We start from the raw sequence: 11,346 nt of genomic DNA on the forward strand, positions 1-11,346 counted from the left end.
TTTGGCAATAAGTTACTCTTTGCAATTAATTTATAAATGACTCATTTTTATGAATCGTAATAACAATCAAATATATAACTGTTTACTAATGGACATTCGCTAATCAAAATATTTATTTCGTAATTAATTCTTACAAAGCTGTAGCTTGCAAATCGACACCATCGTCAAATGCTTTTGCAATTAAATTTTTCCAGGGCGGATTTTCATATTTTTCTCTGAGAGGAGCCAATCTTTTCAACAGAGTTTTACAAGCTTCCAGAACTGCCTATAATTCAAATGATTAAAGTAATATTTATAACACTTGCAATTTTAATTATGATTAAACAGCTGTTTACATAACAACAAGCTTCACTCGTTGAACTTCCTCCAGTTAAGTAGGCGTTTGGAGCAGTTAATGCCGATGAAGGTTTAACTTGCACCATAGACAGAGGCAATCCCAAAGCATAAGCACAAACTTGTGCAGCCTATTTTAGAAATAATCGAAATATAAAGAGAAAATCTTATAGTCCAATATGTTAACTATGTTTTTTAATTTTACCTTTGTATTAATTCCTTGACCGCATTCAATTCCACCATGTGTTACGATTGCTGTTCCATCGCCATGGTAAATACATACCATTGCGCAAAAATTACCAAGATATTCCAAGGGATATATTAATGGCACGATCGAAATCCCACGTTTGCGCCAACGGTTTTTGTTTATTAAATTTATTAATTTCAGTTTTGCGGTGGTCGTAATCTAAAAATTGAGATAGTGAAAATTCTTGCAATATTTTAACTGTTTTTGGGTTTTAAATAAAAATGTTATTTGATGAATGAAATAAAAATTATGATTATTATTGACCTGTTTTCTTCCTAAATTCATCAATAATTTCTAAAAGCAAATTATCACCTTTGCCTCATATTCTCTATCCTCACTTCTAATGGCTCTAATCCAAGAACAAATGCTATATGTTCCATTACATTTTCAATCATGGCAACTGCTTCAGCGGACCCTGCAATCATAAATGTTTATTCAATTAATGTTTAAATAAAACAGTTCACATATAATAAAAAATAAACCTGGAGCGCGACAAAATGTATTAGATGGAGTATCAGTTACTACAGAATAAGCTTTTATATCCCAGCTGCTCATATCATAACAATTACTTATAACGCCCATTGTAAATGCTAAAACACTTTCATTTTCTGAACAACCATGATCTTGGTAAAAACTATTTTTTAAATATTGAATTTTGCCACGTTTATTAAAAGCCACCTTAAAAAGAAATATATACGTTATCAAAGAAATATATCTAGTTGTTTGCTAAAATATTAGGATATACTTCGTAATCATTGATACACCCGTATCTTTTTCCGAAAGCATTCATTGTATCTTCAAAACTTGTAACGATTCGTATGGGTTTCTTCAATTTATAAGCAGCTAAAGCACATGCTGCAGCCACCAAATTGCTGCGAGATATTTTCATACCATAACCACCACCGATTCGCCTCACAGCCAAATTAACCCTAACGTGAATATATAATGAGGGTTTTTACAATTATAAAAGTAACGATAATCATAATTAAATTTATATATTCACTGAAACAAGTCATTATATTTATTATACGAGTCATTCTGAATCATTTGACACCCATTTGATCTTTCTTTGAAGATTTCTCAAAAACATTTGCACCGATTTCTAAATTTTAAAAGCCATGGAATGTAACTCGATAAGGACTCGTTCTAATTAGTTTTTTGCGACAATATTATATTTGCATACCATAATATATTTACATGCCGATACTTATATAAGTGAAGATATAAACTAGTTGGTATTGGTATTTTGCCCTGAGGCAAGTTACATATACTTCCCTATATGTATAAATAATCGACTTATTCAATAAAATATAAATTAATTTATGATTGATTAAAAGTATTCCGAGTGGTTTTATTACACATGATTGAAAACGAACGAACACTATCTTTATACCAAGTAAAAAACTACTCATTTTCTTAAACTTTGATGATTTTTTAAAATCAAACTACTTGTCGTAAATCCGTAATATTTCAGTAATTTCTATAAGACCACGATATATATCGCCAAAAAAAGTTTCATAAAAATCAGCTTAAATTTTTTTTCAACAGTTAATTATCAGTATCATTCCCAACTAATACCTTTCAAACAGTTTTTGATTTTTTAAAATCGATTCCGTAGTATGAGCTTAAATGTGAACGAGAAGTTAAACACTTTTTTTCAAATCACAAAGAAACGGCTTGGCAGATCGTCGCACAAAACTGACAAACGATAGTCTTAAAATACACCAAATGGCTTTTAAATTTCTGAAATCTCTGAAATTTCTGAAATTTTGACAAATGTAAAAAAACAATACTAATTTTTGCAAATTTTGAAGAACATTTAAAATTAAACGACTTGTCGCAGAGCCGTAATATTTTAGTATGATCTATAAGACTATGGTATCTACCGTAAAAAAATAATAATAAAACTCGTCGAAAATTTTTCTTTAACACTTTATTACAAGAAAACCGATCTTTACCAAAAACTAATCTATATGTTTCCGCAAAGTTGATAAACTCTAGTCCTCTATCTATCTATTTTTTCATACAAAACTAAAAATAACTTGATGTCATTGCTATTGGTTCTAGACATGGATAATAGACATGGATAATAGACATGGATAATAACTTGTTTCTACTATTACTAATATGGAAGAAACTAGCTGTAAGTGGAATTCTGTCTTAAGGCAATTAAGGCATCGTGCCTTAAGGCAAATTGCTGGAACTTCCCGTGCCAAAAATTATTATTTTTTTAAAAACGATTAACATTTTTGAAAAAATTTTACTTCGAAAAAATAAGATTTTTTAGAAATTTTAAATTGGACAAAAAATTACTTTTTTTGAAAAAAAAAATTTTTTTTTAAAAAAAATTTTTAAACAATTTTTTTTGTAAAATTTTTTTTTGGAAAAAATGTTATCTTCATTTTGACATATTTTGGAAGATCTGAACTTTTTTTCAAAGCAATCGTACTGCCTTAACTGCATAGAGACAAAATATAAAGCGCGTAAGCGCCGCGTCGCTGTCTAACGGAAAAACATTGGTACGGAACCCATAGGAATGTAAACAAAACTTATACTTATTGTTAAAATCTCAATAAAATATCTGATAATTTGATATGCATATGTCTAATGTCTAATGATTATTGTTGACCGCCAAATGTTATTTTTTTTAGTTTTTTTACTAGATCTCCGAAACCGCTAGACCTATCTTCATGAAAATTTGATCAAATCTTCATCCTGTTAATACAAGTAAAATGTTTTTTGAATTATTCCAATCGGACGCTCCGTTCTCTTAAAAACTGAGTTACCGTTTTTGGCCCTTTTTGCCCCATATCTTCGGAATGGCTAGACCTGCCTTTGACAAAAACTAATCAGCACGTCTCCTTATCAATACGAATCGAATGTTTTTTTGAATTATTCAAATTGCTTCATCCGTGTTCCCGAAATCGTCGACGAAAATTTGTATCCGAACACACACACATGGACGCACACACACACACACACACATACATCAATTTTCTCCAAGGTATGCCAACATATTCAGAAACCTCTGAAACGTGAAGATATATAAAAATTTTCATTTTCGATTTTTTTGCGATTACTTACCCTATGGAAAGTTAATTATAAATAAATCAATTTATCATCTCCAGAACATTAACAATCGTCATTTCATTTCGAATCAAATTCCAAAAAAAAATAGTTGCCAAATTTACACAAAATTGAAAAAGTGCTCCCGCATAGTCACAGTCTAAACGCATTTGCAAATAATTCTTTGCGACATTTTCACTTATACTGTGCTCAGCTTGGCGGCATTTTCACATTTTTCAATAATTTTCACAAAATTGAAAAAGTGCTCCAGTACACAAACAGTCTAAACGCACTTGCGTAAACATTTCTACCAGAGTGGCGCTTAGACTGTGCTTAGCTTGGGTGATTTTTTGAATTTTTAGTCCAAAATTACAAAAAAAAATTTTTGAAAAAAAATTAGAAACAAAAAATTTTTTTTTCCAAAATCAATTGTTTTGTTGAAAAAAGCAGAAAGTTCTTTGAATCATTTAAATCGGACGCTTAGTTCTCTCAAAAACAGCCATTTTTTTTAAATTTAGCTCGGTATCTCCAAAACCTCTGGGCCTACCTTTGCCAAAAACTAATCAGCACATCTCCCTATCAATAGGAATCGAATGTTTTTTAAACCATTCAAATCGGTTGATCCGTTCTCTCAAAAACTCGCTTTCTATTATTTGCACTCTTTGCTCCATATCTCCGTAACGGCTGGACCTGCCTTTGCCAAAAACTAATCAGCACATCTCCCTATCGATAGGAATCGAATGTTTTTTAAACCATTCAAATCGGTTGATCCGTGCGCCCGAAAACGTGGACGAAAAAAAGCGGACATACAAAACACACACACACACACACACACACACACACACACACATCCATTTTTTCTGAAGTATGCCAAAATGTTCAGAAACCTTCAAAACGTCGAGAAATGTAAAAATTTTTGATTTCGATTTTTGGACGATTACTATAACTTACCCTACGGGAAGTTAAAAAATCAATTAACAAATGAATAGAATGGAAGTTATCACTTCTATGCAAAAATAAATATATTATCTTAATGATATAATGTACTTGCAAACAGGAATGTTCAAAACATCAGCTACTGCAATTTGAACTGCATCTATCCATTGTGTAGAGGAATAGACATCTATGCCATCTTCAATGGGAACACAAATTGCTACATGTGTTTCCATAGTATAATGATATTGAGTTCCCATTTCCATCGTACCTCTGATTATATTATCAATATTTTCACCTGAAAACAAAATTTATTTTTAATAGCTAATTCACAAATCAAACAATTATTGTGAAGAGAAATTTAACTGTTAACAAAAGTTAGATTGAGTTTCTATAAAGCTTTCTAATTAATCAGAAATTCAGATATTTTCTTTAGATCAGGTATAAGATATCTGTGATATGTTCAATAGCAAAGGGATTCAATCCTGATCATTTTTAAATAATTGTTGATATGTGAAGCTTTTGAATCCAAAGAATCTGGATAAATTTAGTATAATTGTATTTAATTAGTATTTTTTTTTTTATTATATATCACAGACGTCAAAACAAATACTTGAAACATTCACATGTATTTTTCGATTTATTAACTCAATTATATTATTTCATATTATATAAAATAAAATATATATGATTTTTTCAATATTTAAAGAAAAATTATACTAATAAGATTCCATCTAGATTATTTGTCCATGGGCAATGTAATTTTCGAAACTTATATATTTGTTAAGAAATTTATTCTCAAAATAAAAAAATCAATCGTTACATCAAATTTAAAACTAATCTAAACTAAAATAATCAACTCATGTACTCGTATAAGTATTTAAACGCAAGCAACTGAATGAGGCTAAACTAATATCAGTGTTCAAAATTATTGTTTTGTTATTTTATACACCTTGATTTTTGGCATCCACTGTCATTTTGCATTTGACTCTATTTTCTTTGTCATTCGTTATAATATCTTGAACATTTATTTTCGGATTTCCTTCATGGGAATACTGTATATCAATTAATTTTGCTGCAGCTACTGCCAATGTCTGCGATGCTGCCACTATTACGCCGATAGGTTGACCAACATACTTCACTGTCTTTTCAGGAAATAATTCTTCTTCTTCTGATGCCAATAACATAGTCATGTTGATAAATGTGTTTTTACCTGGAATGTCTTTGGCGCTAAAGAAAGCAACGACACCTTCTGTTGCCTTGAATATAAAAATCCTTTAGAATGTGTTACAATTAATTAACAGAACATATATATCTTACTAGAGCTTTTGATACATCTATTTTGGTTATTTCAGCTCCTGCTTTTGTAGATAATACAAATGCCCCATATAATTCATTTGGAAATGGTGGAATGTCAATTATATACTGAGCTTCACCGGAACACTAAAATCGAAAAGTATATAACTTATATAATTACAAATGCAATTAATGAATTTTCATTCAGTTTCTATGATAAAAAAGATAATATGAAGAACCATTGTGCATTTATAATCGATGCATGTGCAACTGATTTGTTTTCAAGAAGCATCAGACCTGAATTAAATTTTTATTTTTTATATTATGTTACCTGTGCCAAACCCTCAATTTTGGAAATCGGTTTCTGAAGTGGCCAACTACTTTTATTTGTGTCATACTTTTGGTGCCCGGAAGACAAACCTCTGAACAACAGTTCTCTTCCAAATACGTTTTTAGATGATAAATTTTTTGTTGGACAGGAATGGAGAACAAACTGTAAATAAAACAATAAAAATTTATAAAAGGTTAAATTAAATTTTTTTATGATTTATAAAATAATGTTGAAATAAAGATTGGTTTATGTTTTGGATTTTAGTGACTTTTAGAGCATATAATTGGATTGCACTATTAAAATTTACAAAATCATTATTGCAAATCAAAATGATTTATGAAATTTATAGTGATTTTAGTGATTTTTTGAACATATATATTGGATTGCACCATTAAAATTTACAAAATCATTTATCAAAAAACACAATTCAATATATTTTTTATTATGGAAAATATCAAATCTCCGCTGCTAATAATATAAATAATATCTTAAGTTAATTTTTAATCTAATCTATTTTTTATTGAAATCGATCTTTAAATTTAAATCTAAAATATTAAGTATTGTACGTTTAATCAGAAATTTGTAAAATTACCTTGTAGAATAAAGATATTGCTAATTTTTTCTATATTCAGGAGAAGCGTCAGGAAGAATCCAATCAGGCTCTATTTCTGCATGAAGTGCTTCTAGTGTTGACTTTAAAACATTGTTGTCGAATAAATTCATACCCAAGAGTAATTTCTCAGTTTTGGTTGCATGAATAAACTAAAAATAATAATACTAAAGTTTATGCTAAGTAATTTTCTATAAACATTCATATTACCGTAGGAGCAATTCCTCCAAAAACCAATTTAGCCTTTTCCACAGTTTCGGTATTAGAGTTTAAATTCAGACAAAAACCAGCGTTTACATAAGCGTGTGCATTTTGAGCTCGAATCATTATCTAAAAAATAATATTGTGAAATAAAACAAAATAATTTTTAATAGTTGATATTATCACACCTTGTAAGTTTTGAGATTATATTTTCCTCTAATCGGAGAAAGAATAATATTCACAATCAATTTGTTAACCATATCCATATCCAGAAAGTTTGCTGGAGAAACGATGAATTTACTTCCACATATATCCACTAAAATAATTTAATATATGTTAAAAAAATTTATAAAATATTTATTAAATATTTTTCATGAGAAAGAATGATTAAATAGATTGAGCATACATAATTGTTTAGTTTGATAATTCGGCTCATTTAATTTTCTTAAGTACAATTTTTTCAGAATACTTCAAAGACTAATAGTGCACATACGATTTAACATTACTTACTAACAGCAAGTTTATTGTTTACGATCTAAATAAAATATGATGAAAAACGCGTAATTAATTAATTACTTAATTACTTAAATTAAGTTTAGTATTACATAATTATACATACTGATTGTCAGTTTGGCTTCAACCAATTCTAATATCAAAAATATATCCGAAGGAAATTCAGGATGCTGATGTTTTAGCATCAAATTTCCTGCTATAGTTCCAACCTGAATTATGAACAATAAAAGTTTTAATGATGATTTTTTAAAATAAACTATTAAAATAAAAATTACTTACATTACGAACAGGAACATTAGCTACAAGATCAATGTGCTTTACTAACTCCAAAACGTACTCGAAACCCTTAACTTTACCATATTCTGTCAAGTACAGCATGGTTTCGGTTAAATTAATATTGGCTCCTAAAATTATATTACTATTGATTATATGCTTTCTTAGTTCTGATACACCATTAATATCGATATAAAGCTTTGGAGATATTTGATTTCGATAAACGCCATTTGCAGTGTTTCCAGCGATTAACATGTAAGTTACACCTTGATGCTCTCTTAAAATATCAATAATGTTATGTATTGATACAACTTTATACCAAATAGCATCATCGATTAAAATTTTAAAATAATTTGGCGAATTCAAGAAACTACATTTGTTCAGCAATCCCTTAGTATTTGGATTGATCTGTACGTTGCCTAAATCTTCTATATCCTGTTAGCAATAATTGTAATTAAATAATACATTTTTCTCATGAGTAGATATAAAATGTCTTTACTACCATATACACATACTTTAAATTTATTACATAAAGCTGGATCTGCATCTGATGCTAAAGATTTAAAAGCATCCAGAATTGGTCTATAGCCTGTGCATCTGCATATATTACCGCCAAACGAGTTTTCAATTTCGGCCATTGTAATTTTTTCATTATTTTCCAACAAACTGTTAAATCATAATACATACATATATAATAATTTATATTCATAGAATTAATAAAGAATATATTTTGTTATATACCTATTCATATTCATTACCATTCCCGGGCTGCAAAATCCGCATTGAGTGCCATGATATTTTGCTAATGTTATTTGTAATGGGTGATAACCTATTTTCTGGTTTCCAAGACCAGATACAGTTTTTATTTCCCAACCATGACAAGAGAATACTGATACAAGACACTTTAACAAAATAATGTTCAGTTATAAATTATTATTTGGTCAAGATTTGACCAGGGCTTTTCTATTTAATCCGGAACCCGTCAGGGTAGGGGGTATAAATGTATGAATATAAATGCCTGTAACTGAGGGACTAGTTAGAGTAACAAGTGGAGAAAGCAGTAGATTTAAGATCAATATATATCATAAACTAAATACAGTAGAACCTCAATTCGCGATTATCCGAACTACCAACCGCGACCAATTTATATGTATGTACATATCTACAATTCGAATTTTAGCAATTTAGTACACGTATGTAATGTTATCGAAGAAAATATGTATGTACAAATATAGGACAGTGTTAATTTCTTAATAAACATTGATTTTCGTTGATATCTATGTATGTAATTTTAATTTTAATAAATACACAACATTAGTCCTCATACATTCGATTATCCGGATCTTAGATTACCCGAATGCCCATCGACAATAATTAGTCCGGCTAATTGAGGGTCTTCTGTAGTGGTTTTATTCACATATCTTATGGTGATGGAATATTTATAATTTACTGTCCGCTTAATATCTAATTAATCATAGTGATTCTCACATCCTCACCATTAATGATGTTTAAATTGATTTATGATTTGAAAATTTACATAGATACTATTAACTATATAAAAAAAATTAAATTGCGACCCCCATAAAATTCGACTAGAGTGCGTTCAAGAGCGTCATACACATTTACAAAATAATATAGTGTGTTTTGCAAAATTAGTCTGATATATTTGGGTCCTACAATTTCAAATGATAACATCCAGCAATATATTTATAAATATAATTTTACTATCTATGATACTTCTGATACATAATTATTTGTAAACTAAAATAACAATTCGATCCAATATTATAAATTCCAATAAATTATTATATCATCAGTATTATTAATAGGTACTTATATAAAATATATAATCATTTGTACTTATAATAAATTAAATATTGATTATAGTTACTGCTGGAACAATAGATGACGTAATGAGTATCTCTTTGCAGTTCGTTAATTGATGTTTTACATGTTTGAACCAATTTTTACAATATCAAAATTGTTTTTCCTATTAATTTAATTTCGGTATGATAACTAGTGGGGTGCATGGCATCGTGCCTTAAGGCAAATTGCTGGAACTTCCCATACCGTAATTAAAAATCTTGGTACGGAACCCAAAAAAATTCACACAAAATGTGTACACATTATTAAAATCTCTATAAAATATCTGATAATTTGATGCCAAATGACATTTTTTTAACTTATTTTTATTGAGACTCCATAATCGCTAGACCTGCCTTCCCAAAGATTTAATCAGTTGTTTATCTTGTCAATACAAGTAAAATGTCTTTTGAATTATTGAAATCGGACGCTTCGTTCTCTCAAAAAATAATCAGCACGTCTCCTTATCAATACGAATCGAATGTTTTTTAAATTATTCAAATCGGTTGATCGTCAATGAAAATTTGTATCCGCACACACCCACACATACACACATACGCACACATACATCTATTTTTTCTAAGGTATGCCAAAATGTGCAAAAAACTTTGAAACGTAAAGATATGCAAAAATCTTCGTTTTAGATTTTTTTGCGATTACTATAACTTATCCTACGGTAAGTTAAAAATATTATTAACTGCATTACTTTTATCATTTTAGGTATAATTTTACCGAATTTACAGCAAAATTGATAATCCTTCCGCTGACTGGATGCAAATTAGAAGCAGAAATAATACATGCACCGCATCCTCCTTCGTTGCACATAAATTTTACATCCTTCAGGCCAAGGTGATCCCGCAAATATGAATTTAGCGATGTATTTCCGGGCAAATCGTGTGTGACTAACATTGAATAATATTTTAAAAAGATAAAGTTATATTCGAATTCAATAGAATTATTCAATACATATCAATACTCACCTGTGTGAATTTCACCATTTACTCTAATAAGTATTTTCCCAGTTCTAAATGTAACAGAAAGGTTAGTAAAGTTTAAAGATAATATATTACTGAAAATTAACCTTTGCACTATGCTCACTTAAATTTTCAATTATGAAATGTAGTCTATCATTTAAAATATACTACATTATCTTAATAAATATAAAATTTCACGTTACAAGAACTTGAAATCTCCACTGTATATAATATTAACATGATGGAATTCTGCCCGAAGGTAACCCTTAGGTAATATTTTAGTTGGTTTGGGAGTTTTTCTGTGTATTCAACAAACATATTTTTATTTATATTTTTTATGTAAAAATAGATATATCTAATGCTTGAAACCAGGTTGACCAAACGAAAAACCGAACCCAAGTATAATACAATACAAGGCAGAAACCATGTTTTCTTGCATAAACTAAGAAATTAATTAAAAACAATTCAGTATTTAATAAAATTTTAAATAAATTTTAGTTTATAGTATTGAAAATATTAAGAAGTTTTATAGATACCTTATATTCATGATCATGGATCAGACTTTAACGACTAGAAGTTACTAAGAACAACTCTGCATTATACCGTTATATTTATATTCATATTTATTTTATATATAACAATAAGTACAAAATGAATAATAAATCACACAATGAACCTCTGCAAATAATGCAATAACATTGAAGTA

At 28.9% G+C, this 11,346-nt stretch overlaps 1 protein-coding gene across 1 annotated transcript; it reads right to left on the reverse strand.

Annotated features, from left to right (window-relative positions):
* Positions 1-130: 130 nt before the first annotated feature.
* LOC113371181 (xanthine dehydrogenase-like) lies at positions 131-11,187 on the reverse strand. The gene is given in 22 exon segments (XM_026611824.1): positions 131-265; positions 336-464; positions 539-694; positions 696-739; positions 845-855; positions 899-995; positions 1,063-1,258; positions 1,326-1,509; positions 4,694-4,877; positions 5,532-5,838; positions 5,900-6,022; positions 6,207-6,368; positions 6,846-6,968; positions 7,027-7,146; positions 7,206-7,333; positions 7,637-7,739; positions 7,810-8,238; positions 8,319-8,469; positions 8,545-8,705; positions 10,399-10,568; positions 10,647-10,690; positions 11,177-11,187. Coding segments are annotated over 22 exon segments (3,168 nt in total).
* Positions 11,188-11,346: the final 159 nt, after the last annotated feature.

The sequence above is a fragment of the Ctenocephalides felis genome, unplaced genomic scaffold (assembly GCF_003426905.1).
Source record: "Ctenocephalides felis isolate EL2017-DRISC unplaced genomic scaffold, ASM342690v1 CF-g0.4_SCAFFOLD_01492, whole genome shotgun sequence".
In the NCBI taxonomy this organism is placed as follows: Eukaryota; Metazoa; Arthropoda; class Insecta; order Siphonaptera; family Pulicidae; genus Ctenocephalides; species Ctenocephalides felis.